We start from the raw sequence: 27,800 nt of genomic DNA on the forward strand, positions 1-27,800 counted from the left end.
TTAAGCAAATTGGCTATTTCAGAATTGTGTGTCAAACTGGTAGCCCTTTGCCTTAATCAGTACCCAGGAAGTAGCTCTCGGATTAAGAAAGGTTGGTGACCCATGCTCTAGGGAATGTTTTTGGGTGCTGATTTCAATTTTGTTGTGCTGACTCCCCCCCAGTGTCAGTTTTCAGTGCAACAAAGTGACAAAAAACAAAAGAAAAATGCGAACCCACCATTTGCTGGTAGGCTTTGAATCCTTATTCTTATCAAGAAATATGTTTCAATTAGGGCTAGGGTTTTCAACCAGGGTTTTTAACTTGGACTAGGCCTTTCAACCAGGGTTTTTAACTTGGGTTCTGCTTTTCAACCAGGGTACTGTTTCCAACTAGAGCTAGAATTGTAATCAAGAATTGTAATCAATGTCGTAAACGAAATCACATCAACTTGAAAATAAAATGCACCAAAAACTATCTTTTTTTTTAACAACCGCAAAAAATTCAACTACCGCCCTTGCTTGCAAAAACTACATTTCCCAGAGTTCCTTTGAAGCAATAAAACACGCTTATTTATTTACCGCTGAAGATAAAAAAAAAGAATCAAACTTTCAAATCAAATTGACTTCCAAAATGACGTTTTTGTGTCAGAAATTATTAAAAAATTAAGAACATTTATCGGCCAATTTTTCGCACATATGACCAAGCGGAAGTCGCTTCAACTTCCTTTCCTCCATTCGGTGAGTGCGTGTTCGCCTCGCATTTTCGTTGACTCTTGTGCGTATTGGATAAAAATCGGTACTTTTCATAGTACAGCAACAAACATTAAGCGTATAACATTTAATCGTTTGGTATTTTTCAGATTGCAACCATGGGCCGCCGACCAGCTCGGTGGTAAGTTGTCCATTTTTGACGTGTCGGGGCCACAGTAAAATGGCAGCGGCTTCCACCCCGCGACATGTGGACTGTGCCTGCCTACGGGCCTTTTCGTAAAAGTCTGCTGGCCCCTTTTCCTCCTCAAGTCCTCACTTGCTGTGGCACTGTTCCGTTATAGCCTTTTTGTTGCCATCTCTTTTTACCATTTCGTGACTCTAGCTTGATAGAAAACTATTTAGACGGCGTCACCTAGCACAAAGCTAACGCTCCGCTAGCATACCGGTGTTAGACGCTACAGCTTATTGAAGTTTTCAAACTTTACTATCAGCGTTGTTACTTATATTTACAACCGTATTTCCGCTTCATTTGATATCATTATGGTACTTTAATTTAGATTACATTGTATTGATTTTTCTCCGTTAATGTTGATTAGCCTTAGTATAGATCAGCGTCAAACTTGTTATAACAAATTAAAAGAACGTTTTACACACCTCATATCGTTGCTTTGGGGAAATTAGTTATGGGATCACATGGACATAATGTATGATGACATAAAAGAGTTGTAAAGAGTATTTTTTCCTAAATCAAATTAACTATTAGGGCTAATGTCCTGGGCTGTCTTGTAACTATTAATTGATGACCATCTCATTTGTCCAATGCCTTCTCCACAGCTATAGGTACTGTAAAAACAAACCCTACCCGAAGTCCCGCTTCTGTAGGGGTGTGCCTGGTAAGTGGCTTACCTTCAACTTAAATGTGAATGTTATCGACTTGGGCTGATTAATTATTCAAATAAAAATGGGCCTTGCGTTGTAGCGAAATGCAGTTTTCAAATCTCAAAGGCTTCAGTTTTAGACTCCGCCCCCAAATTCTGCTTCGTTTTTTTTTTTTTAAATGTATCATATTCAGCATCTAGGTAAGTGTAAATGTTTCATGAAACATTTTGAAGTGATAATCTACAGATTTGTTTGCAATATTGTTGTAATGTATCAGTTGATATTCATGCCGTACTTGAAAATATTGTGATGTTTCAGTGAAGGCTTAAAAAGACTACAAGTCAAAATGTTAACAGCAACTAACGACTGCTATTGAAATGGCGGTAGATAAATGAACTGTCAAATGATTGTTTATTGCAGTGCAGATTATTGCTTTTGTTAAAAAAATTGGAAGACCTTTAATGCAGAATAAAATCACATTTGGATTCTAATAATCGATGTTGGTCTTTGATGATCTGAGAGCCCACCCTGCAGTTTATTAAGCCGACTGGTCCTGCTGAGGTGCATTTCCGGTGTGCAAAGGCTGCAGACATTAAATCTTTGTGTGTGTGTATGCCCTCAGCTGGGAAGTGCTGAGGTAACTAAGGAATCATTGAGACATGTTATGCGAAAATTAGGAGTGTTAAGATTTCTGCCGTTGGGGCCGGTGAGTCACTATTTTTTATATATTTTTTTGCAAGATCCCAAGATCAGGATCTTTGACTTGGGCAGGAAGAAGGCCAAGGTGGATGAGTTCCCCCTGTGCGGCCATATGGTCTCCGATGAGTACGAGCAGCTGTCCTCAGAAGGTGAGAAATGGTCAGACCTCTTTTGCTTTCTTCCCTCACCTCTATGAAGTGTATATTTGTTTTTGTGTTGTGTGAAAACCTAATGCAGCACCACTTGACTGGCCGAAAGTGTGAAACCACCAATATGCAAATACATAGACTACTTAAGTTAAGGCTGCCTGGGTTGGCTATTTGTGCAGCTCTGGAGGCTGCCCGTATCTGTGCTAACAAGTACATGGTGAAGACCTGCGGTAAAGATGGATTCCACATCCGCATGCGTCTGCATCCTTTCCACGTCATCCGCATCAACAAAATGTTGTCCTGTGCCGGAGCTGATAGGTGAGCGATGTTTTGGTGTATTCTTGAGTTTACATAATCCTGAAGCTGAATGGTCCTCTTTCTGCTCTTAGGCTCCAGACAGGAATGCGTGGTGCTTTTGGTAAACCCCAGGGCACCGTGGCCCGTGTGCACATTGGTCAGGTGATCATGTCTGTGCGCACTAAGGCCCAGAACAAGGAGCATGTGGTTGAAGCCCTGCGCAGAGCCAAGTTCAAGTTCCCTGGCCGCCAGAAGGTATACAGAAGTCACTTTATCAAAGTCAATTGGCGCGTGAGAGCATGTTGAACTCGTTCCAACACGCTTAGCACAAAATATTGCAGCTTATTAAGCCGACCGGTCTTGCTGTGGTGCATTTCTGGTGTGCAAAGGCTGCAGACATTAAATCTTTGTGTGTGTGTATGCCCTCAGCTGGGAAGTGCTGAGGTATCTAAGGAATCATTGAGACAAACCAATCTTGATTTACTATTATTGGGGCTTTTTGGTCATTACTATGTTTTCCCTTTTCTCTTCAGATCCATATCTCCAAGAAGTATGGCTTCACCAAGTTTAATGCCTGCGACTTTGATGACATGATGGCTGAGAAGCGTGTTATTCCTGATGGCTGTGGGGTGAAGTACATCCCCAGTAAAGGACCTCTGTCCGGCTGGAAGGCCCTCTATTCCGTTTAGAGTGTCTGTAGCCTCTCATTGACTACAACGAATAAAAATGGCTTTCAATACAATACGTGTCAAGATTACTCATTTATTGGGTCACAAATACAGGTTGTGTTGTGTACATGGAAAAATGATAGGGACATTGTTTCGGAATAAGTCAGGCGCTTATTCCAAACAAAATAGGAAGCTTTTATGTATTTGGGGGAATTGTAAAAACATATTCTGATTTCAGGCACCTCAAGGTATAGTACTCCTTAGTCCTTTATGAAAGCAGACTAATTGTCTTGTGTTTTAAGCAAAACAGGACTTTCATGGACATGAGGTTGGAGTTAGTTACAACTATATTTCACTTCTCTTCTGAAAGGCTGACTAAAACACCAATCCAAATATTCCATAACTCAAAACTGTTGCACACCTTGCTTTGGGGGTGAGTTACAGTGCATGAGTTTAATCTGAATCGCGTTGAAAAGAAAATTAAACGTAAGCGTGATCCTTCATAAAGAATTGTTATAGAATTTACATGGGTAATCAATTTTATGAACTATGTAATGTCTTGCCCTTACATTTTGATTATTTTGTGGCTCAGTAAGGTCACGTGGATTGGCTTAACTTGAACTGAAGTCACGGGCGGAGAATAAAATAATAATGATGAACATTGGAGGACAATGATCCTCTCCCCCTTTGTTTTTTAACAATAACAATCCACTTACAGTATTCTGGCTGCTATTACCTCTTGATTACTAGTAAATTGAATATATTATTATGTAAGCTTTACATGGAAATGTTTGTGTCATTTATTTGTATTGCCTCTTGCAAACTGGTTTGTGCAATGTTTTTTCAAGCATGCGTCTGTCTGCCTTTACTGTACAGTATATGCTATCTGTATGATCGATCGTCAGTGCAGTAACTATGCATAAAAGGGCATCTTGTAATAACATGTCACATGTTAAAAAGGAATTTAATTGTTATAATGGCTGTGAAGGGACATGTATGTCAAACAACATTACGCAGTTATCTTAAGGTCGTGTTGCTACAACAACCCTATACTTGACAAAGGAAGGAGTAGAGAGTACAGATGTCCATTTTCAAATGTAGCTAGTGGAATAAAAAGTCCTCAGAAAAATAAATAGTACAGTAAAATACAGAACAGTACTGATAAATAAATACAGATACCTAAAAAAAAAAAAATCTAAGCATTTGTGCTTACCCTAAGTGCTTACTAATGGTATGTGAATGTTTGTTCAAGCAGAGAAAAGCTTGATGCCACCAACGTATGAAACCAGAGTTGGAACATGACAGGCGGATTTTACTTTACACAAAGCTTGACATAGCTGAATTTCACACCACGCATTTCATTCAGTCACAGATATGCACAGGGATCGCACATTAGTATGGAGCATTCAGCTCGTAGCAACGGCCGTTCAGTTGGGGAACGCATTCTTCTTGACTGTTTTACCGATGGTGGTGAAGGAACGATACGTTAACGCAACAAGCCAATCGGTTACCAACCGATCCTGTTTGGAAGAAAGTTGGCAGGTCTCTGTGTCCAACTTCTTCATGACTTACAGAGTCTTGAGTCAACTGGTTCCCATCCTTCCAGGCCTTTTTCTGGCATGGCTTGGGGACATGGGCTGGAGGAAAAGCCTGATTACATTCCCACTGCTGGGCCTCATGCTATCCCGGCTTGTGGTGTTACTCATGCTGATGTTGGACTGGCCTCTCCAAATTTTGTGGATGGAGGTGATCATCACTGGATTGTGTGGGGGCTCCGCTGTTTTCTGGAGTGGCACCATGACTCTGTTATCTCTTAGCTCCACGGAGGAGGATCGATCCAAACTCTTGATGAGAGCAGAGCTTCTCAGCGGACTATCTGGTGTTGTGGGTTGCATGACGGCAGGACATTTGTATAATTTCTCCAGTCCAACCCTGAGACCGGGTGTTGTCACCTTGCTGCTGTGTTTTCTGCTTCATGCGTCCAGCATGCTCTATGTGATATTCTTCCTTCAGGCAAGTGGTCTTTAGTTTTAACTCATTGGCCTTCAAAGAACATGAAGGAAATTTCACTTTGGACGGCATTCGGTTTCAGTTAATGACACCAATTAGTTTGAACTGCTAGTATAAATTGAGATTGTATCACTGCTTTATCTTTTGTACACAATTACAATCATTGCATGATGGACAATAAAATGAAACAATTCCATGCAGGTAGGAGCATTGTGTGATAATAAGACCTCGAGTAAAGCCAACGACGACAGCGCACGTGACCGTTCGCACAAAGTCGTAAACATAGCGCTGTTGTGGGTGTCAGGACTCCTCTACAATGCTGTAGATTCTTCAACCAGAAATATTCTGGTCTTATTTCAATTAATGGAGCCTCTTCACTGGAACGTAACCCAGGTGAGTCCATTTTGAATTACTTCCTTGCTGCCGCATCATTTATGTTTGTGCTCAAAATGAAATCATTTCAAATGCATATAGCAAGCACATGTATGGAGTTAAATTCACAATTACATTGAAAACTAGAATATGCTGCCTCAAACATTTCAAGAATATGCTTCTTAGATTGTTCTATTTTTGTGTCTGAGGTGTGTTGTCCTGATTATCTTTCTGAGACAGTCAGGAATATGATAACTTTCTAAAGAATGGTCAGATTGAACTCGATTGTTGGTATTGTTTACACTGCTCAAACTTGTACCCATCTGGCTTCCTTCAGATGAGCTACGGGAATGCCTCTGGCTTCCTCATTACGCTTTCAAGCTTCCTGAGTTCCATAATTTTGTCAAGGTGGCTCAGCGATAGCTCTTTGATCACTATCGGACTGCTCTCCAATGCCGCCAGCATGCTTCCCATGGCTTTTGCCACCACTGCGTACATGTTCTTCATCGGTAAGTTATTTGGGACCATGATTACTCCACCAATAAAACCACACATCTTATTCATATACTTTTTCTCCATCTTATGCAACAATAACTGGTGTATTTTCAAAGGTTGTGATCCAAAGATTAACACCAGGCCTTTCTCTCTAGCCCGGGCACTGGCACTCTTCTCCCTGATGCCAGTTCCGTTGATCTGTTCTCTACTGTCTCAACAAGTGCATAGTTCTTCATACAGTAAGTTATTTATTTGTCACCTGGAGTGGGTTTTATTCTGGTACTCTGTTTTGCTCAAAATTGTCCATAGGTGGGAATGGGAGTGTGATTGCTGTGCGAGTGAATCATTGAATGATAATGTAATATTGATTCAAAAACAGTACTCCTTTCACCATGTCTCCTCTCATTCCCAGGTAAAGTCCTCATCTCTTTGCAGCTGTCTTTAAAAATGTCCAGTGCGGGAACTAACCTACTCTACGCCAAGATTTACCAAGAGACTTTGACTTGGTTTCCTGGCTTTGTCCTGATACTTTCCAGCTTGATCTCCATTGTGGCCATCATACCCATAAGGTAGCCTGCATGCATGATGTACACCAGGGGCGTCAAACTAATGTTCATAGTCATGGTTTCCTTCAAAGGGCCATTATAACCGTCAAAGCCTTATATTGTATACAGTATAGGCTACACAACAAACTGATGAATAATTAGCTTTAAAATCAGAGTAGTAAAAACTGTTTAATCATTTTTAAAATGAATGGAAATAGAAATTGCTAGCAATAACTTGAACACAATTTTTAATTTAGTATTGACACATGAAGTCAATGTACAATTTGTCTTTGCGGGCCACATAAATTTATTTGGTGGGCCATGTCTGGCCCCCGGGCCTTGAGTTTGACACTTGATGTACACAAACAAACACACAGTGGACTGTCTGTCTATTTGCCGAGTTGAGAGATGATTAATAAAGACTATTGCACAATCTTTGGCCATGCCCAGTATTGTACAAACATTTGGAATGTCCCGAAGTAGAAAGAATTCACCGCCCTACTAAGTAGCGGATGTTAAACAGGTGGATCAAGGAACGCAGCAGCTGTCGATGACAGAAATACTGTAGCTACCCGGCCTAAAACAAGTGTTAGTCACATTGGTAATAATCTGCATTGAGCACGAGTGACAGTATCACAATCTAATGTTTGCACAAGACACACCTGACTATTTCCAGAACAATATTTTAGGACTAAAAGCATGTGTCTGCTTTAAAGGCAGCAGCTTATAACTCTTTTCTACTTCTTTCCTTCCAGAATATTTGACAGCGGACTGTCTGTCGGGTGCACCTACCAGGTCATTACAGATGAAGAGGTTGGTCAGCGTGACCTTTTACTTGAGATGAAAGAACCCAGTGACAACAAACTTATTTCCAAGTAGGCTCTTTCCTGTGTTCAACAAGGAAACGGAATGAAAACAATAATTTACTTTTGGAAAAATACTTTCTAATCAGGGTTTAAATGTCATTCACTACCAACCCAGTTAATATTGGACTTGGATGTCTAAAATGGGTTTAAATGTCATTAAAAAAGAAAAAGTGGTATGAGGGAAGTGGCAGCTAATAAATTGTGGTGCTTCAAATATTGTTGTTTTAATACAAGTTGTGTTTTAAAATGTATGTAAACAGATATACGTCTGTATAATGTATTTTATTTATTGTTACAATCCCTCAAAAGGAAATTCAGCTTAGATGCTTTGGTGCCTTGCTTAATAGGTGGCCAGCAAGGTGACACGCAACTATAGTTATTGTTCTTTTTTTTTGTACACTTGAACTGACTTGAACTGTAACCTCAGTTTCAAAACCCAAGTCCTTAGTTTTATTTTTAACATAACAAACAATATCGAACTAATTCACTTATTTGGTTTGATTGTTTTTTTAACCAGTATGCATTATTGTTTTATTTTATTTTTTTATGTGCGACATTCAGTTGATGATTACGTCTCTTTCAAATAAACATGTTCTATAAGCATTTTATAGTGTACAATTGAATACACTTGATTAGGAATTACCCCACTGAATGTAATTATAGGGAAAAGTGACGCTCACTTTCCGCGGAGCAAAGCTGTGGCATGTCTGTTGTGTAGATTGAGGAAATCGCAGGAAGTCCCACCCACAAGAAAGCGCCCGTCATGCCGTGCAGGCTTCAAGTTTCACAAAGGAGGAAGCCGTCTGAAGAACACAACCGAACTTGGTATGCTGCTATTTTCATTTTTTTTATTCGAAATTCTCATTGCTGAAGTGTTACACATAGATCAGAAAATGTCAGCTTTAGGATTGTGTGTGCGTGTGAGAGAGATTTGGGGACAAATAAAGAGTCTCAGCAATCCTAAATTCAAGCATGAACTTGTCTCACCAATGTTCTGAGCGGCTTGCAGGTCGCCAGATTTAGAATTTTTGAATACGAGACGCTTAAAAAATGTGTCACTGGATTGCTGCACAAGCAACAGGAATAATTTACTCTCATTTAGCAAGGTTGACCTTCAAATATTTGGATTAAAACCGCAGCCTTTTTATTAGTGAAGCAATGGGGTCGAAATACTGATTGGCTATGGCTTTTGTCGTGAGGCGCGGATAGCGCGCTTCCCAAATTGTGGAATAAAAATCCAATTTTAGGTACACTTATACATTTCTATAAATATATATGACCATGACATGACTAAATGTAAAATAGTGTGGATAATAATAATGCTTGAGTAAATAATGAATTGTTATTTATTGGCAAGTAAATTATAATTAACTTACCAATCATTCTAAAAAACTGTCTTATCCAATATTTTTTTTCATTTTATTTATGAAACAAAATGCTGTTTTTTGATTAATATATTTATTGTATTATCTATAATAAAGTTACAAAAACTTTATTTTATGTGATAAAAAACAAGATAAAATTACTTTAATTCAGCAATCTAAGGGTAGAAATATGCTATATTAGCACAACGCATATTAGTCTTGATAAAATGCATGGATGGCTTGAATGAAAAACCTTTGCCCCCCTTCCCCCCTTTGTATATGACTTGCATTGTATCATACTGTGAGGTACTCTATTCTCATAAATATTACATTATGGAAATAGAACATGAGACGTCTCTCAGTGTGGTCCATTCTAGTAACCCCTGACATCAAACTTATTATTAATTTTGTGTATGACGATGTATTGGGTTATGCAATATTAGGACTGTTGCGTGGCTTTCCTATTATATTTAGTTTCCTGTGACTTAAGCAACAAAACAGCACTTCCAGGCGTGCTGTGCCCAAAGATAAGAAAGGTTCCACCCAGCTACGTGGCTGCATGCCATGTATGGCGTTGTTCACTTTGTGTCCTTTTAAAAGCGATAAAATACATACTGGTGCTTGACATTGGAAGGTAAAGCTCAAGGAAAAATAACGCAAAGTTACATACTAGCGCACACACCCAAGGAATTGTATATTGCTCCTCCCATCGTCATTTGTTTCTACGCAACCAACAAATGTTTAAATCATCTTTGTTTCTCTTCCAGCGATGACAATGCGGCACTTCTTTCTCCTCCTGCTTCCTTGTATTAAGGTGTGTGGCGTTCAGGGCGCTTCAGATTTCAGAATCTGTGCCTTCAACCTTCAACATTTTGGGGAATCCAAAACCAAGAAGCAGGATGTCATGCAGATGTATGCTAAGGTAAAGCATGCATGGGCTTCACATGACGCTTTCACTGACTTTCATAGTTTTGAACATTCTGGCGCCTCCACTCCATTATATTTTAGATTGACATTGACCTTTGGTGCCCTTGTCATGGTCTAAGGCGCTTTTAACATCTGATTAAAGTGCTTATTATCCATATCTGTAATATCTGGGTGTTGCTTCAAGGCAATTATTTCTTTGACCACCTCTTGCAGATCATAACGCGGTGCGATGTGAGCCTGCTTCAGGAAGTGAGAGACAACAAAGAAAAAGCTTTGCCCCAGTTGCTCGAGCATATTAACAAGTGATTGAATCATTAAACACACACCTATGCATTCACACAGATGTTCGGATCAACATTTCGACCCTGTTTTCAGCTATGACCGTAATCATGCGTATAAAGCCGTGGCGAGTGAGAGGTTGGGCCGGTCTGAAACATACCAGGAGCAGTATGTGTTTGTCTACAGGTGAGCAACACACACAATAGAAATGACACATTATTGTGTAATGTACCAAATGTCACACAAGTGCCATGTCTGCAGGGCTGATACAGTGTCAGTGACGGGCCAGTATCAGTACCCTGACACTAGGCCAGGAGATGTTGATGCCTTCTCCAGAGAGCCGTTTGTGGTCCGCTTCAAAGCTCCAAAGACAGGTCTGCCGCCAGGAAAAAAAAAAAAAAAAATCATCTGAAAAATGTCTACACGTGTTTGTTTTCTTACACCACTTGTGTCTTCAGCGATAAAGGAGTTTGTCCTCATCCCGCAACACACCAGTCCGGCTAACGTCTCAAGGGAGCTTGATGCACTTTATGATGTTTTGCAACATGTGAGAAGGATGTGGAAAACTGAGGTAAGTGGTCACGTTGATCCATTTATTCGTCCGTTCATCCATCCATAATTTTCTGCTTTTAACAGAATATAATGCTTCTTGGGGACTTCAATGCCGATTGTGCCTACCTTTCCAAGAGGAGCCGCGGGAAATTACGCTTGTTCCAAGACAAGAGTCTGTCGTGGTTGATGCCGGAGAAGACTGACACCACCGTTCGAGAGAGCACATCCTGCGCCTATGACAGGTAAATGTATATTACAAGTGTATATGCAAATTATCACGTTTTAATGAAATGATGGTAATTAATTGCGATCCTTTCCTTTGTGCCTCCTCAGAATGGTTGTGCACGGTGAAGCTTTTGCCAAGGCGGTTGTACCCTTTTCAGCAAAGCCATTTAACTTTCAAATGGAATATCGTCTCTCAGAAGAAGAGGTAACCAACCGGTTGTGCGTTGTTAAATTGAATGTGAATTTTTCACTCATAATAATGTACAATCTACAAATTTGAGACAAACTAGAAGATTACACTGGTCAACAAATGTTGTACTTGTTCTTCAGTGGTTTTTCTTTCCAACTCAGGCACTCAAGGTGAGTGACCATTACCCCATTGAGGTCCTCCTGAAGAATTGCGCTTCAAAAGTGTCCTTTAGCATCTTCATTATCTCACTTCTTCTATTCATCAGCAGGTAAATCAATCCTGGTTGGTTTCTGGTAAAACACGGTAAACTGTCTGACCTCACAGAAATTCTTGATTTCTTGCTATGACATCAATGCCGGAAGTGTGAGCTTTTTTTTTTTTTGTCTTTTTATTTACCAAGCAGGATTGGGAACGTTCAGACTTTAATAGTGTGACACTGTCTTTTTACAGCAGTCAAAAAAAGGCTCATGGTAATATAGTATCAGCAGTGTTATTTATAAGTTTCTTAAAATATGTAAGGAGTAAAATCATAGAATTTATATGATGTATAATAATTACATTACTCATGAAATGTACGCGAATTGCTTTTTTATTCAAAATGTTTTTTTATCACACATCTACCAGTAGTTAAATGTAAAGCTTAAGATGTGCGTTATGCACCGGTTGTCTTTCATATTGGAAGGATTCACTTTAAAGCAATGTTTGCTTTGTGTTTGTATATCCATGCACTATATCCATAGAAATCAATAAACAAGATTGCTTATAAATGTTCAGACGTTGCACAGTTTTGTTAGAGTACATGAAAATACACAGAAATGATTCAGAGGTTTGCAGATTGCCAACATATCAGGTTAACCTGCTCGGGAAACGAGGAAAGAAGCAAAGGTAAATCAGAAGCATATGAAGTTTTGTACTGAACTAAAAAAAAACATTATACAAGTTTTCATGAAGGTTTCAAGATAAAGGTTTCAAAAGGTTTCAAGATTACAATTACGCATCATTTACAAAATTTCTCCATTGTGAATTTGGAGATATTACAATAGCAAATAAAGATCAAGCCTTCACTACATTAACACGGTGTTGAGTCACTGAATACATACTTGCTTATAACCAAAACTAGATTAAAACTCATTGTTTATTCTTTTTTTGTTTTGTTTAATGATTTATATACTTGTTTATTTTCAATACAGCATGATTTATATTTATGTCTCCATTAAAAAAAAGACAATGCTTGATAACTAAATTCAAATTAATGAGACAAAACAAGATTACTTTAATTTACCAGTTGTGTTCTGTTCTACTTTTCGAGAATTATCAACACGCACTCGTGATAGGACAAAGAGATTCGGAGGTTGTACTTTTTTTTTTAAAAAAAAGTAAAAAAATGTCGAGGTAGATTTGGTGTCAAAAGTTTTGTACTTGAAAAAACAAAACTCGTACTTGAAAAAATAAAACTTGAATCTGAAAATAAACGTGCTGAGCTTATATAAATAAAACAATGTATTCCAGATAAAATCACTTGTTTGAACGTTTTTTCGAGTTGAAAATAGTTTTGCTTGGCCTTGGTAATTTTTTGGAATAAACTATTTTCAGGTTTCACCTCAATTTATTTTTCAAGATTTGAGGTCTTATTTTTTTCCGTTGCATGTTTTATATTTTCAGATTCAAATTTTTTTTCAGGTTCAACTCTTGTTTTTTTCAAATTGGGATCTTTTTTTTCCGGATTCAAATCTTCTTTTAGAGTTCCGTATATATAACCCGGGAGTGGCAGGAACTGGAAAACGGCGCTTTCACAGTAAAACAAATGGAACTTGACACCTGACATTGACAGCCTTAGAATTGATGATGCCTGTGACAAATCTATATTAAAATACCCATTTTCGATCGATTTAGCCACATTTTTCAGTTCAGACGGCTCTGTTTATGTGTATATATGTGCTGATGTCTGTTGTTGAAGTCTGTGTCTGGATTCAACTCGCGCCCGTGGGTCATGACGTCACACAGTGCCGGTGTTGTGCACAGAGAAGACGAAACCGAAATATTCCATGCCTGACACAATATCTCGATGAAAAACAAGTAAGTTACTCCCCATACTCGTGTGTTCGATTTGACGTATTTCATTTACTAGCTTGCGTGAATAAACATGCAGTCAAAGCTATTTTTCTCTGGTGTTAACAGCTGTTGTCACAGCCTGCCTGTTTACGGTCTAACAATGCGCAAATATCTTTCTAGGTCAAAGGGCAACGAAGTCTCGCAACTCCGTGAAGAGTAAAGTAGAATGTATATATTTACACTTATTGGTACTGTTTTCTGTAAGTGAGCTTAAATACATTATACAGAAAAACGTCCAATAGCGATTACGGGGAGTTTTATTCCATTCTTCCTCTCCACACTGCCGCCCTTCTGAGCACGACGATTCGTCTACGTGTGGAAACAAAGTGTTGCGACAATTTAAGTCAAGACTTGAGACACGCATATTTCTCATCAAACATTGCTAAGACACTTCTTAATGTTGATTTGCAATAGCATTTTTGACAAGCGCCCTCAATAAAACGATGTTTTTCTAGCTACTGACGAATTCAATATAAAATACATTTCAGCACTGTTCTGTTGATACGGTCGCTTTCTGTACAGTCAGTAACTCATAGAATGGCTGCAGAAATGAGCTTTAGCAAGTTGAACGTGCAAGTTACCCTTCCCGGCTAAGAAACACGAGTCCAGACACGAGAAAAAAAAAAGTTGCACAAAATGAAATCATATCCAGTCGTTTTGATAAAGACTCATTGTAAGTATATGAAGAAGAGTCACTTACCGTTGTCTTCTACGTGTGTTCAAATAAGCATAAGCGCGTGTAATGAACATATTTCTGGGAGGACGCTAATATTATGGGTGGATGAGCAGATTTGACATCATTGCGATGTCATTCATGATCAATCTATTCAGGAAGAATTTTGTGCAGGTATGGTCCATTCCTCTCTTGAGCACAGGCACCGTGCTTGGATTGCCCCATTTGACGACGTGCGTGTGCGATCAAGGGGGTGGGGCGTTCCTGCGAGTGAGAAGGCAAGTTTCAAAATAAATGTCTACAAGTACATAATGGTATAGTGCTCTGAACATCTATGCCTTTGTTTAAAAAGTAAGTATATACAGATGTTGCATTTGAAAATGCGTTTGCACATGTAACTGCCTTAAGAAATTTCACAATGCACATTTGAAAACAGTTCCTCCAACCATTCCAGTTCTGCAAATGGGAAGCTTAAATGAGAGCTAATGTAGCATTTAAAAAATGAATTCTTTTGAATTCCAGTTACCACCAGTTCGCCAGTCTTCTGCGGATTCTAATGCAATTTCACTTCTAGGAGGTATTAAAATGGATTTTTATTAACTTTTAAAATGTTTTCTTATTTTCCAGATCCATCTGATTTGAAATCATTTAACATTTTCAACCCGGAGAAAGCATCCGAAGCAGAATGGTGTTGGCAAATAAACTGAACTTACATCGTGTGCTGGTAAAACAAACTGACTAAATGAATTCATATGAGTATCAAGCTTTTCTATCCTTTATCAATGATTGATTTGAACCCATGGGCTGTTTTGATTGGATAAATTGAAAGATTACACAAAAACTACTTCACTTCTAGGAGGTATTAAAATGGATTTTTATTAACTTTTAAAATGTTTTCTTATTTTCCAGATCCATCTGATTTGAAATCATTTAACATTTTCAACCCGGAGAAAGCATCCGAAGCAGAATGGTGTTGGCAAATAAACTGAACTTACATCGTGTGCTGGTAAAACAAACTGACTAAATGAATTCATATGAGTATCAAGCTTTTCTATCCTTTATCAATGATTGATTTGAACCCATGGGCTGTTTTGATTGGATAAATTGAAAGATTACACAAAAACAACTGCAAGTGTAATTTTCCTCATTTTATTGAATATCATTGTTTATACAGTACAGTGGTAACTTCTAAATATGCTAAAGCCCCTTCTAATGATGTAAAAATATTGCTCTGATGTGATGTGTAATCGAACGCTGGTAAAAGTGTTGACATTCATCTGTCACCTACAAATAATTTTGTATTTGTTCCTTTTTTAAAATATTAGTAATAAGTAGCAGATTCGATTATTATCATTATGGATAAGCATTTGGCTTTTGATAAATGCAGTTTCATGTCGTGCCTTACATCTAACAATGGGACAACCACAAAGACTGTGAAAACAGTAAATGAAACCACAAATGAATATACATTATTAATATTATATATATTATATTATAATAGGGATGGAATGGATTGCTCTGCTATTTCACATTTGAAACGAGTGGGGGCATTGAGACGAGGTGAGCGGCAAATTGTTTTTTTTTTCTTTCTTCAAATGCAAGATCTTGTAAGTGGTTGACTTTTGCTTCGCCTAGCTGATGATGTCATCAGACCGCAGGACATGGCTTCAGCAATCCATGTCCTTCATCTGCTCAAAATTGGGCATTATTACATTCAGAAAGACGGAATTATCGACACAGCCTATTTTATATAGTTCATCAGATTATTATATTTCATTAGATTGTGCCGTGCAGCAATTCTAGTCTGCAAAGCTCGAGTTGAGCTTCGACATGGCTCCAGGCCCACAGTTTCCGTTGCATGAATGACATTTAAAAGTTTTTGATATCACAAAATATTTCTGTTTCCATCATTTCTTATTTAATTCTAATCAGAAATGAAGGGTTAGGGTTGGTCAAGCAGTATTGCTGAACTCTGAGAGTCCATTCTGTCAGTAGACAGTATGATAAAAAAAAAAAAAAAGAAAAGCAACAAAACAATTGTGGGTGTCTGATCTGTGTATAGTGGGTGTAAAAATGGCAATTTTTGCGCTTTCTCTTTATTATTCCAGCTATAATACGCATCCTGTTGTCTCTCCATAGATCATCCTGGTCTTTGTCTTCAGATGTCGTGCACTCAAATGTCATCAAACCCACTATCCGCTCAATGACCAGTTATGTTGTCCAAAGTGTCCAATTGGTAAGACAACAACCTTTAGCCGCTCCTTTAGCGGCAGACTATTGCACCCTCGGTGTCGGAAGGAACGGTTCTGCAGGTCCTACATTCCCTCTGCTGTCAGACTTTACAACATGCGTGGCACCTGATCAAATTCATGTGTTTCATCTCTACTAGCAGCACTTGTGTTTGTCCTTGTCTGTTATTTACCCTTTTTTGAAAATTTGGCACTTGTTTTATTCTTGCACTCGTATTATTCTTGCACTCATATGCGCTGCTGTGACAAGTGAATTTTCCCACTGTGGGATGAATAAAATTCTATTAAATCAAATATCAATTTTGAGTTAGCTCCAAGATGATTGAAGTAACCTAAAGAGATGTATGAAGGTTTTCTGCAAATTGTGAGTAAAAATAACCTTTGCTTTTTAAACAAAGCTGCATGCTCAGTAGCTCCAAGATTTGAGTGATCTTTGCTGCATAAAATAAATACCGTATTTTCCACACTATTAGGCGCACTTAAAAACGTAAAATTTACAAAAAAAAACACAGTGCGCCTTATAATGCAGAGCACCTTATATATGGATCAATTGATGAATTTGTTGATCTATACTGGTTGTACACAGCGCTCTGCCAAAATGTTTAGTACAACTAGTAAATTACAAGGTTGCATCGCTTCCCAGCATTACGGAAACCGTGGTCAGGGGGCGTCACTGAATAGCTGTTGTACCCGCGAAGCTATTTCATTTCAAAATAGGTTGTTCCGTTAATGTTTTCGAGTACGTTTACGGATCAATATCCAACGGAATCATAAATAAGCAGCACCAATGTGTTAAATCAGTCTTTAGTCGGTTCCGATCACTTTTATGGGAGAGAGTTTGAGAAACGCGATTGTTTACAGGGGGCTGCCACAACACTTTGCTGAGGCTCATGGGAGTTTGCGGGTGGCTAATGATAGCTGCTATACCCACGAGGCTATTTCATGTCAAAATAGGCGTCTCCGTTAATGTTTCGAGTAAATTTACAGATCGACATGGAAGGGAAACACAGGTAAGCAGTACCAATGCGTTAGATCGAACTTTAGTCAGTTCCGATCATTTTATAGGAGATAGTTTGAGAAACGCTATTGTTTACAGAGGGCTCATTGGTTATTGGCTAGTGGATGCATACTGCAACCCTAGTCAACCTCAGTTTGTTGCAGTATAGCTTCTATTTTATGCGCCTTTTAATCCGGTGCGCCCTATATCTGAAATAATTTTTAAAATAAAAAATTCAATGCGGGTGCGCCTTATAATCCGGTGCGCATTTTGGTGCGAAAAATACGGTACTCCAATGAATGACTTGTGATGTGATTTTGTTTTTCTATCCTTCTATGCATCTGTCTTTTGCAACAGGAACCTACGTTAGGAGCGACTGCACCGAACGCGGCAGCACATCATGCCGGCCGTGCGTGAATGGAACCTACATGGATAGCACGACTGGGCTCAAAATTTGCTTCCCATGCAAGACCTGCAATGCAGGTAAACCTCATGTCATGTGTTCCACAACCTCAAACATATCCTGATTGGAAGACAAGGCTGTCATACCTTTAGTGGCACGACCGAATTTCTTGATGCTGGAAAACAGTCATCAATGCTCTACCTCCATTATTCCATTATGCTACATAAGAAATTTTGCTAAATAATGCTAACGGGATGCTATGGCAGCTACAGGACCATTAGCATCACACAATCTGGACACCCAGAGCTTGTGACATGTTTGCAAGTGATTTCAACCATGTAATATTCAAGGACACTTTCCCAAGATTTAACCGGCAAATAGCCTTGTCTTCATGAAGAAATAATACACTGGAATGTGTGGATAATAACATACTGTGGGCACAGAGAGATCTCCATCGCCCCCATGCAAGCTACTCCGGCGACATGGTCACCCTGCTGGCACCTTCGCTCTGTCTTCAATATTGAACTGATTGTGCCGTAGGAGGCTGCTGTAGGGGATGCCTATGAGCCAAAGATCCTCAAATACTCCAGCATCAGACGCAGAACAGCACGAATGGAGCTCTCAGATGCATTTGGGGATTCAGTGTGAAGGGGAGCGTACCTGGGATACTAGATAGTGCTGATGAACACTCTGGAGGTGTTGGGTGCTTGTCATTGAAACACCAAGGAATCCATCCATCCATTTTCTGTACCGCTTGTCCCCACGGCCGTCGTGGGCGTCCTGGAGCCCATCCCAGCGGTCATCGGGCAGTAGGCTGGGGACACCCTGAACTGGTTGCTAGCCAATCGCAAGGCACACAGAGACGAATAACCATTCGCACTCGCACTCACACCTAGGGACAATTTGGAGTGCTCAATCAGCCAGGGAAGTGGGAGGAAACTGGAGTGCCCGGAGAATACCCACGGAGGAATGGGGAGAACATGCAAACTCCACACAGGGAGGGCCGGAGGTGGAATCGAACTCGCACCCTTTGAACTGCAAAGTTGATGTGCTAACCAGTGCTCCACTGTGCCGCCTTAATTGGAGGCGACTCTACTGACGTCAGTAAATCCGGTGGAAAGGAGTGACCCCCACCCCCAGCGTGGAGGCCTTAAAGGACTATAACAGCTTGTCCTACTGTTGTATCAAAGTCTGGACTCATCCAGTGACTATTGCGGACTGAGCAACTGGGAACCAATGAAAGACCCGACGACAGCCTGGAAAGGCAGCTGGCATGAGGAAAATACCCCAAATCTGCCTGGCCTGCCACAGGCTAGCTACTCGTCGCAGGAGGAAGCCGGCACCATGTAGTGCACATGTTCCACGCGGCTACGGCTACAAAAACTATTAAAAAAAAGTTACCCTCAGAATCCACTCGAGTGAGGGTGGAACATGACTCATTTGGGGGACAGCACGATAACAAACCCAGGAACAAAAATGGCTACAGGAACGACACCACGTCTAAGCCAAAAGCTCCAGAGATGGAACTGTGGCTAGGCTGAAGTAAAGTCTCTTAAAGATGGATCCATCATGGCAAGAGAAAGTGTTTGGCAGGTGTGGAGCTGGGTACTCGCATCGACCACTTCTTCTAATAAAGTCGAGTGGTGATCAGCAGCAGGGTCAAGCTCACAAACTGCACAACATCAGTCCCCCTCTTTCAGAGGAGGAGAAAGAACCAGACGCAAAAGTGGTTTGCGAGCTCAGTCCACTTCAACCCACCGTCAAGAAGAAGATCCAGGGACAAAGACCCCTAATTTGGTGGTCAAAATAACACCAGAGAGGAGAGTGGGGGCGCTGTAATTACCGATCCCTACAAGAACCCACCGGATGCGCTAAAGGTACCGTGGAAATGGATGACATTTTTTTTTTGGGCAGAAGCGGATCACACCCAGAGTGGAGAAGAGCGGGAGGAGTCCTCATACCGACGGAAAAGAAATCTTCATCCATTCTGGAGAGGAGAATCGTGTCGGTCTTTTGGGTTTATAACATCAAGTCCTATTGTTGAATTTAACAGTGTTTTTTATCTGCTTACATTTCCTTGTTACTTTTCAGATTTTGTCCACACAATTTCATAATTTCACTTTCTAGAACTTCAAAATTCATAAATTCCCATAATCAGGCTGATCTGTTTTATATTTGCTTGCATTTTTACCCCCTCACTTACCTTCTCTCTTTCTGCATGTATGTGTTTCGATTATCCAGTCTCCCACGTTCTCCTGCGCAGCTGACGTACAAACAGCATCCCTGCCCGCACAAAATATTGTGTTCACCGCCGTAGTATAAAATCGACAACATTATTATCACTTTATTTATGTTTGAATCTTACTTCAGATCTTTTACTCATCTTTAGGTACATCGATTATCCTGTTGTGTTTGCATTGTCTGATTTCATCTGGTTCCCACAGCCTTCCCTTGTTTGTCGTCACTTTAAATCATCTACGTAGGATCACGGAAACCACTCTGCTACAATTGTCTCATGATGACAGTAATATCTCAAAATACGTTTCCTCCAAGACTTTGATTTCTCTAATTGCAACCTTTTTACATACAACTGTTTCCTTACATAGATTTTTTTTACATGACACAAAAAACTGGAATGTATGTTTTGTGAAGCAATTCTGTTGATCTGCAGTGCCACAAAAAAGCAATACGCTAGCATAGCTCTTGTAGTACCGTAATTTCCGGACTATAAGTCGCGTTTTTTTTTCATAGTTTGGGTGGGGGGGCGACTTATACTCAGGAGCGACTTATATATGTTTTTTTTCACAAATTTTTACTTGATCATTAACACATCACTTACTTACGAGTATAGCTGACCACTTCCCATGTTATTTTTAGTATAGTTGATCACTTCACATGCTTTTATATCTTTATCTTGAACATATTCAAAACATAAAAAATAGAGAAAATAAATAAATAAATCAAATAAATCAAATAAAGCAATTAACACTTTAAAGCGCCATATCCAAGTCCACTGTCTGCTGTATGCACACTTGCTCCACTTTTGCTCCTCTTATATTTATTATTATTATTATTTGTTTATTTATCATTTATTCATTGTTTGTGCCTTCTTGGTTTTATTTGTGTTGCTGACTTGTATGCATATTGTGTACTATGTCACCGTGGGATAGTGGGAACGTAATTTCAATCTCTTTGTGTGTCTTGGTATATGAAAAAATCGACAATAAAGCAGACTTTGACTTTGATAAAACAACCAAATAAACAAAACAAAAAACTACATCTGAAAAAATTTATATTTTCAGATGAAACTGGATGAGGGCGCTCTAAATTTCACTGTTGGCCGTGACTCATCAACTGGGAAGGGCTTAAGAAAAATGGCACCAAAAAGAAACTCATATTTTGCAGGTTACAAACTTCAAGTTGTAAAATATGCAGCTGAAAACAGTAATCGAGCAGCAGAAAGAAAGTTTGGACAACTGTGATGTACCAAGGGATTACTATTTCAAGTGACGTCAGTGGCGTGGCGCGGCGGTTGTTTACATAAAGGACAAACGTACCCACGTAAGGACTACCGGCATCATTAGCGGCTTTGTTTCTAAGTGACAGGGAGGACAAAGAGTTTGAAGGAATTAAGGATTTGGAGTGACATAGAAGGTTTGAAAAACTATTATGGCTTTTACGCACGCCCGCTCCTACTCTACTGAGTCGGGGGCCGGCGCTCATCCGAGTGGCTGTCCGCAGACGGTGCATGGGGCTCGGACATGGCCATTACGCACGCCCGGTCCTATGCCATGGAGCTCTCGTGTCTGGAAGTCCATGCCGCCACACGCTTGGAAGTTTTTGTTTAATAAAGAGCCGTTTACCAAACCCACGTCTTTCCTTGTACTTTGTTAACGCTACAATATAGTCAGATACTAGATCTGTGGAATAAAGACGAGGCTGATGTCAGGGCGCACGCGCGCGGTTGTTGACAATGGACGAGGAATTTGATCGATGGATTTAATGATTTAAAGTGCACGGATGGTTTGATAATATTATTGCTTATATTATAGTTATTTGAAATATAGTTTATCTATCGTTATATGGGCCTGTGGAATATTTTGAAGTGCAAGCGCCCTCAGCCGCGCGCACCCATTGTTGACAAAGAACGATCGATGGATTTAATGAATTGGAGTGACACCGATGGTTTTATAAACGTGTTATTTATGTAATAGTTTTCTTTAATAACTCTGTTACGTCAGGCCCATTCTGAGCTCTTCGTTTATGTTTGTCACGTTAACATACTCATCGTTTAGCCTGTTGCTATCGTATCGAACGATCGATGGATTTAATGAATTGGAGTGACACCAATGGTTTTATAAACATGTTATTTATGTAACAGTTGTCCTTAATCACTCTATATGTTACGTCAGGCCCGTTCTCAGCTCTTCGTTTGTGTTTGTCACGTTAGCATACCTATCGTTGTTGCTATCGTTTAGCCTGTTGTTGCTAGTTCATGACTGTTCTTGGTGTGGGATTTTGTCGAATAAATTGCCCCCCAAAATGCGACTTATATTCCGGAGTGACTTATATATGTTTTTTTTTCACTTTTTGGGGCATTTTATGGCTGGTGCGACTTATACTCCGGAACGACTTATAGTCCGAAAATTACGGTACTGGGAGTTTTCCCACTCTATTGCAAAAATGATTGTTCGGTGAGATAAATAAGATGGACCGTGAGCTTCATTAAGTCACTAAAAAGATATTTTTATTAGCAAAACCAGGTTTTCCTTGACAAACATGTAATTTTTCAAGTCATGAATGAAATGCTAGAAAAACATTTGGCCCGGGGTGAACCTAGATTGCCGAACCCTGGCCTAAGGTGACACTTCTCGGATATCGAGTCATACAATACACTACAATGGCGGCGTTTGATACGGTCACATCTCACGGCATCGTCGAGAGAATATTGAAACCAAGATACAGTAGTGTCGTACCATTTATAGAAAATGGCCAAATTTGCGAAAAGAGCAAATGATAGATACTCAATACTACATGGCAGTGTATTTCAGTTACAGAATGAATACAAATGAATTGTGTTTAGAAAACTGCTGTTCAAAGATGCAGTACTTTGGACTTCAGCGCTCTGGACAAGTTCTAACCTCAATGATTGCATCATTTTGTGTAAATTGGTTGTATGTGTTATTGTCCCTTTCTGACATTGCATTACTCAACTGTCTTTTTAGGATCTGGTCTAGAGATAAAATTGGAGTGTACCAAGGCCTTAGACGCAGTGTGCAAACCGCTGGACGGCTTCTACTGTGTGGACCAAGTTGCGGATGGATGTATTGAAGCACGAAAACACAAAGACTGTCAACCAGGGCAATACATAAGCCAAAAAGGTTCATTTTCTACTAGCTGCTTGTACTTGACCACAACTTCATGAAACAAAAGGAAACGACGTACCGTGTTCTTGTTTGTAAAGCTTCTTGTCACGACTCACTCGATACTCAATGATTCTTAAAACGCAGGGTTATTTTTCAAAAGCTATCAGATTTCGTACATAGGATGCGAGCTGCCCTTTGCCTCGTGCCAGGAGAGATGCCGGAGAGTGCACTTGATAATAACATGATTGACATTTCCAGGAACGCCATTTTCAGACACCGTATGTAACGACTGCGTCGGGGAAACGTTTTCAAATGGAACTATTACGTTTTGCCATCTACACAGAAAGTAGGTGAAGCTTCACATCAACTTCCTGATTCATTCAATGTGTCTTGAATTGTTTTTCAAAAATATACTTGTCGTTTCAGATGCGACTCCCAAAGATTTGTCAAAAGACCAGGAAATGCAACAACAGATGTTGAATGTTGGGAAAAACGTATTCATATGGGCCTCATAGGGACGGGTTGTGTTCTTTTACTTGTTGTAGTTACTGGCTTTCTCTACTATATCTTTAGGATGAAACAGACTGCAAAGGGTAAGTAGATAACATTATGATAAAAAAAAAGAAAAAAAACTGGCACTGTAGTTTTACTAATTTGAAGTGTCCTTGGCTATTTTTTTGTCTTTTTTTTACAGAAATGCAACCAGTGTCAGCGCCCATACAAACATGATGATTTGTATCCTTGCTGCTAATTGGCTTAGAGCTCTAAGAGCATCTCTAACCGCGCCTATCTCAGCCTAATGCCACGCACCCACTTTGTTTATGTCAGCAGAGTCAGCAACATCTCTGATTCATTTTGTTGTCATTTATCATTCATTTGTTTGTTGGGGAAAGTTTAAAGGAGACAAGGAGGGGTGGAATGGCGGCAGAGCAGGACGATGAGGCAAACTAACGAGCCGGTCAAAATTTGTAAAACGTTAGGAAAAGTACCAGCAGAAACCATTCTAAATTTGTGTCAAAATTATTGGGATTTGGGTTACTTTTCCAGATAGTGTGTTAAAGCATGTTGATTGTATACCGTATTTGCCGGTGTACAGGTCGACTCGGTGTATAAGTCGACCCCCTAAAATTCGACGGAAATTTACGATTTTATGATATATCCTTTGTATAAGTCGAGCTCAATTGTTGCATTATATTAAACTTCAAAATTCAATATGCGAAATTTATTGACGAAATGTGTTCAAATTCCGGGAGGCCGTGCGCATGCGGCTGTTTATAAGCACCGCGGAGGAGATCGCGGCCGGCGAGCTCACGCACGCCGCCCGGCACCAACGGGAGGCCGGAAATAGCTCCAAGCCGAGCGGATCGGCACTTTATAAGCACCGCGGAGGAGATCGCGGCGCCTCATTGGACTTCCAGCGGCCGGCGAGCTCGCGCACCCGCCCGGCACATCCGGGAGGCCGTGCGCACGAGCCAAGTGGCCGAAAATAGCCCCCGCCGAGCAGATCGGCTGTTTATAAGCACCGCGGAGGTGGTCGCGGCGCCTCATTCGACTTCCAGCGGCCGGCGAGCTCGCGCACCCGCCCGGCACATCCGGGAGGCCGTGCGCACGAGCCAAGTGGCCGAAAATAGCCCCCGCCGAGCGGATCGGCTGTTTATAAGCACCGCGGAGGTGGTCGCGGCGCCTCATTGGACTTCCAGCGGCCGGCGAGCTCGCGCACCCGCCCGGCACATCCGGGAGGCCGTGCGCACGAGCCAAGTGGCCGAAAATAGCCCCCGCCGAGCGGATCGGCTGTTTATAAGCACCGCGGAGGTGGTCGCGGCGCCTCATTCGACTTCCAGCGGCCGGCGAGCTCGCGCACCCGCCCGGCACATCCGGGAGGCCGTGCGCACGAGCCAAGTGGCCGAAAATAGCCCCCGCCGAGCGGATCGGCTGTTTATAAGCACCGCGGAGGTGGTCGCGGCGCCTCATTCGACTTCCAGCGGCCGGCGAGCTCGCGCACGCCGCCCGGTTCAAATTTTCTAAGTGCGACGCACAATGAGATGCATGAGAAACGGCCTTGGTTACCATCACATTTGAAGCGATGAATACGAAGTTAAATTTTATGACTCGGTGTATAAGTCGAGGTCGATTTTTTTCGGTCGATTTTGGATCGAAAAAGGTCGACCAATACACCGGCAAATACGGTATTTTAATTCTTGGGTTATTTTACGTTAATGTTATGTTAGGTGGCTCGGTGGTGTCATGATCGGGAATGGTGCAGGGTTTATTGAAGGGAAGGGAAGTGGGCAAACAAAGACACAGACGGGACAGAGGCTCACGGACAGCAGACAGGCAAACAGATGTCCTCTCCGACACGGAACAGAACTGACCGTGAGCCTCCACACAAGACTGAGGTGTAAATGGACGAGCAGGACAGGAACACTAGGCGAAGACACAGACAGGTGACAACAGTAGACACCAACAAGGAGGAACACACGATCAGGGTTTAAATACATGAGACAACATGAAGGTGGCAGACATTACAGTAATGAAGGGGTATGGCTGAGGGAAGTTGCCGGCCGAGTGCGCGCTCTGGCACGGGCGTGACAGGTGGCACACTGGTTAGCATGTCCGCCTCACAGTAAGAGGGCGCAGGTCGCCCGATGACCGCTGGGATAGGCTCCAGCACGCCCACAACCCCCGTGGGGACAACACAGTACAGAAAATCGATGATATCATATTATGTTATGTGCCCGGTCTGCATCCATTGTAGCCTGGTCATCCTGGAAGGGGGATCCTCCCATCTGTGGTTTCTTCTCAAGGTTTCCCACTTTTACCCAGTAGGGGTTTTTGAGTTTTTCCTTGCCCTCCTGGGAGTTAAGATCAGGGGTTGTTGAGAATAATTGTCAATTTTTGATACTTGTCAGTGTTTTATATTAAATTATATATATATATATATATATATATATATATATATATATATATATATATATATATATATATATATATATATATTTGGCTTAGTTAAATTAATCCATCCTACATTGTGTTGTGTTTATCTTTGTTTTTCCCGCCCCTCTTCCCCAAGTCATCTTGCTGATTTTTATTTACGCTCAAAGTTGGTGAATAAAAATTCTTGAATTTTGAATTACCGTATTTGCCGGTGTACAGGTCGACTCGGTGTATAAGTCGACCCCCTAAAATTCGACGGAAATTTACGATTTTATGATATATCCTTTGTATAAGTCGAGCTCAATTGTTGCATTATATTAAACTTCAAAATTCAATATGCGAAATTTATTGACGAAATGTGTTCAAATTCCGGGAGGCCGTGCGCATGCGGCTGTTTATAAGCACCGCGGAGGAGATCGCGGCCGGCGAGCTCGCGCACGCCGCCCGGGACCAACGGGAGGCCGGAAATAGCTCCAAGCCGAGCGGATCGGCACTTTATAAGCACCGCGGAGGAGATCGCGGCGCCTCATTGGACTTCCAGCGGCCGGCGAGCTCGCGCACCCGCCCGGCACATCCGGGAGGCCGTGCGCACGAGCCAAGTGGCCGAAAATAGCCCCCGCCGAGCGGATCGGCTGTTTATAAGCACCGCGGAGGTGGTCGCGGCGCCTCATTGGACTTCCAGCGGCCGGCGAGCTCGCGCACCCGCCCGGCACATCCGGGAGGCCGTGCGCACGAGCCAAGTGGCCGAGAAACGGCCTTGGTTACCATCACATTTGAAGCGATGAATACGAAGTTAAATTTTATGACTCGGTGTATAAGTCGAGGTCGATTTTTTTCGGTCGATTTTGGATCGAAAAAGGTCGACCAATACATCGGCAAATACGGTAATACCAAAGGAAGGTATTCTGTGTTTGTGTGTATGTGTTGAATCAGTGTGAAATTGAACAGATGTTTATATTTTTTACGTTCATATTTTTTGTGCATTTTTTGTTTTAAAGTTAACCAATGCTTTTGATTGTTTATAAATAAAGTAGCAATGTTTTTTTTAAACATGAGGACGATGATAAAACATATTGTCCCAAAGAGTGTATATTATTTAGTCGCAAACCTCCTGCTTGAAAGATACTTTTATTTTTTTCATGCAAGTTGAGTGAGTGAGTTACGGAGTTAATATTACGGCTGTTGTCATTTTGATTGCGCTCTTGTCTTTAACAGAAAACTAAAATGTCAAATTTTATTAAGTAGTGATCAGACTTCACAGTAGTGTATGGCACTACTGTTATATTATCAGTGTAAGAAAAATCGTATCTTAACATTTTAATCATAAGAATGCTTACTTATTTCAAAGTGCTTTCAGAGCCTTTTATCGGGAAAATATGGAAGACCAGGACAATCTAATATTAAAAAAAATGAAAACAGTGAAATTAGCCTTGTGTTTTTCTTTGTTTTTCCTGCCCCTCCTCCTCAAGTCATCCTGCTGATTTTTATTCACGCTCAAACATGGCAAATAAAAATTCCTGAATCTTGAATTAAGATTTTCCAAAGCAAGGTTACTTGTGTTTGTGTGTATGTGTTGCATCCATCCATAATTTTCTGCTTTTAACAGTATATATGGAATTGTGCAAATATGGCCACAAAATTTCATCTTGGCACTGACCTTGGCCGTGTACAGCCCATCGCTAATCTTCTCTATCAATAGTTAATTACTTGAGCTTTTCAATTGAAAAACACTTGATGAAAAAAAATTAAAAAATACAATGGTAAACATCATGAGTACGCTTTGACCGATAGTGGAAGGACTGATAGTCGAAAGGTGGTAGGTCGGTTGATAATCACCTATCATACCATACCTCCTTTTC

The 27,800-nt window shown here is 40.7% G+C and overlaps 4 protein-coding genes, 1 long non-coding RNA gene and 2 other non-coding genes across 9 annotated transcripts; 6 read left to right on the plus strand and 1 right to left on the minus strand.

The window, feature by feature from the left end:
* The first annotated feature begins 760 nt into the window (after positions 1–760).
* Positions 761–3,456, plus strand: rpl10 (ribosomal protein L10). The gene is made up of 6 exons (XM_088365127.1): positions 761–871; positions 1,525–1,583; positions 2,310–2,417; positions 2,597–2,735; positions 2,807–2,969; positions 3,248–3,456. Exons 1-6 carry the CDS (start codon positions 849–851, stop codon positions 3,401–3,403), a joined length of 648 nt encoding a protein of 215 aa, XP_088221253.1. The 5' UTR covers positions 761–848; the 3' UTR covers positions 3,404–3,456.
* LOC148402298 (small nucleolar RNA SNORA70) lies at positions 2,098–2,232 on the plus strand. Its single transcript, XR_015857331.1, has one exon. It is a non-coding gene; the product is annotated as a small nucleolar RNA SNORA70 (small nucleolar RNA).
* On the plus strand, positions 3,050–3,184 carry LOC148402299 (small nucleolar RNA SNORA70). The gene has a single exon (XR_015857330.1). It is a non-coding gene; the product is annotated as a small nucleolar RNA SNORA70 (small nucleolar RNA).
* Positions 3,430–8,211, plus strand: LOC148402300 (solute carrier family 46 member 2-like). Its single transcript, XM_088365154.1, has 6 exons — positions 3,430–5,395; positions 5,594–5,785; positions 6,102–6,273; positions 6,415–6,498; positions 6,672–6,828; positions 7,560–8,211. The coding sequence occupies exons 1-6, from the start codon at positions 4,757–4,759 to the stop codon at positions 7,681–7,683; spliced, it is 1,368 nt and encodes a 455-aa protein (XP_088221280.1). The 5' UTR covers positions 3,430–4,756; the 3' UTR covers positions 7,684–8,211.
* Positions 3,517–14,245, minus strand: LOC148402301 (uncharacterized). The gene is made up of 5 exons (XR_015855021.1): positions 14,020–14,245; positions 10,919–13,628; positions 8,351–10,616; positions 7,597–7,691; positions 3,517–5,425 (listed from the first exon to the last, which is right to left on the minus strand). It is a non-coding gene; the product is annotated as an uncharacterized LOC148402301 (long non-coding RNA).
* On the plus strand, positions 8,390–11,980 carry dnase1l1 (deoxyribonuclease I-like 1). The gene is made up of 9 exons (XM_088365089.1): positions 8,390–8,495; positions 9,802–9,956; positions 10,175–10,263; positions 10,337–10,426; positions 10,502–10,614; positions 10,699–10,811; positions 10,877–11,034; positions 11,126–11,222; positions 11,369–11,980. Exons 2-9 carry the CDS (start codon positions 9,804–9,806, stop codon positions 11,477–11,479), a joined length of 924 nt encoding a protein of 307 aa, XP_088221215.1. The 5' UTR covers positions 8,390–8,495; positions 9,802–9,803; the 3' UTR covers positions 11,480–11,980.
* LOC148402303 (tumor necrosis factor receptor superfamily member 14-like) lies at positions 13,170–27,470 on the plus strand. 3 transcript variants are annotated; one of them, XM_088365102.1, is made up of 10 exons: positions 13,170–13,283; positions 14,167–14,270; positions 14,620–14,716; positions 14,902–14,998; positions 16,132–16,228; positions 17,596–17,721; positions 22,867–23,022; positions 23,266–23,353; positions 23,434–23,600; positions 23,702–27,470. In XM_088365102.1, exons 4-10 carry the CDS (start codon positions 14,960–14,962, stop codon positions 23,734–23,736), a joined length of 708 nt encoding a protein of 235 aa, XP_088221228.1. In that variant the 5' UTR covers positions 13,170–13,283; positions 14,167–14,270; positions 14,620–14,716; positions 14,902–14,959; the 3' UTR covers positions 23,737–27,470. The 3 variants fall into 3 exon arrangements, with proteins under 3 accessions (XP_088221228.1, XP_088221236.1, XP_088221241.1); XM_088365110.1 differs by lacking the exon at positions 14,167–14,270 and having other exon boundaries at positions 13,205–13,283; XM_088365115.1 differs by lacking the exon at positions 13,170–13,283 and having other exon boundaries at positions 13,395–14,270.
* The last annotated feature ends 330 nt before the right edge of the window (positions 27,471–27,800 follow it).

The sequence above is a fragment of the Syngnathus floridae genome, chromosome 2 (genome assembly GCF_059516105.1).
Source record: "Syngnathus floridae isolate MCC-2025c chromosome 2, RoL_Sflo_1.0, whole genome shotgun sequence".
Classification (NCBI taxonomy): domain Eukaryota; kingdom Metazoa; phylum Chordata; class Actinopteri; order Syngnathiformes; family Syngnathidae; genus Syngnathus; species Syngnathus floridae.

What these genes read in the sequence shown, in the direction of transcription:
- rpl10 (XM_088365127.1), top strand. Translation starts at nt 849, where the DNA reads ATGGGCCGCCGACCAGCTCGGTG. An exon ending in CGAGCAGCTGTCCTCAGAAG is followed by an intron (nt 2,418 to 2,596) that starts GTGAGAAATGGT and finishes CTATTTGTGCAG; the next exon opens with CTCTGGAGGCTGCCCGTATC. An exon ending in TCCTGTGCCGGAGCTGATAG is followed by an intron (nt 2,736 to 2,806) that starts GTGAGCGATGTT and finishes TTCTGCTCTTAG; the next exon opens with GCTCCAGACAGGAATGCGTG.
- LOC148402300 (XM_088365154.1), top strand. Translation starts at nt 4,757, where the DNA reads ATGCACAGGGATCGCACATTAGTATGGAGCATTCAGCTCGTAGCAACG. An exon ending in TTCACTGGAACGTAACCCAG is followed by an intron (nt 5,786 to 6,101) that starts GTGAGTCCATTT and finishes GGCTTCCTTCAG; the next exon opens with ATGAGCTACGGGAATGCCTC. An exon ending in AGTGCATAGTTCTTCATACA is followed by an intron (nt 6,499 to 6,671) that starts GTAAGTTATTTA and finishes TCTCATTCCCAG; the next exon opens with GTAAAGTCCTCATCTCTTTG.
- dnase1l1 (XM_088365089.1), top strand. Translation starts at nt 9,804, where the DNA reads ATGACAATGCGGCACTTCTTTCTCCTCCTGCTTCCTTGTATTAAGGTG. An exon ending in CAGTATGTGTTTGTCTACAG is followed by an intron (nt 10,427 to 10,501) that starts GTGAGCAACACA and finishes CCATGTCTGCAG; the next exon opens with GGCTGATACAGTGTCAGTGA. An exon ending in ACATCCTGCGCCTATGACAG is followed by an intron (nt 11,035 to 11,125) that starts GTAAATGTATAT and finishes GTGCCTCCTCAG; the next exon opens with AATGGTTGTGCACGGTGAAG.
- LOC148402303 (XM_088365102.1), top strand. Translation starts at nt 14,960, where the DNA reads ATGGTGTTGGCAAATAAACTGAACTTACATCGTGTGCTG. An exon ending in TGAACTTACATCGTGTGCTG is followed by an intron (nt 14,999 to 16,131) that starts GTAAAACAAACT and finishes GTCTCTCCATAG; the next exon opens with ATCATCCTGGTCTTTGTCTT. An exon ending in ATGCAAGACCTGCAATGCAG is followed by an intron (nt 17,722 to 22,866) that starts GTAAACCTCATG and finishes CTGTCTTTTTAG; the next exon opens with GATCTGGTCTAGAGATAAAA.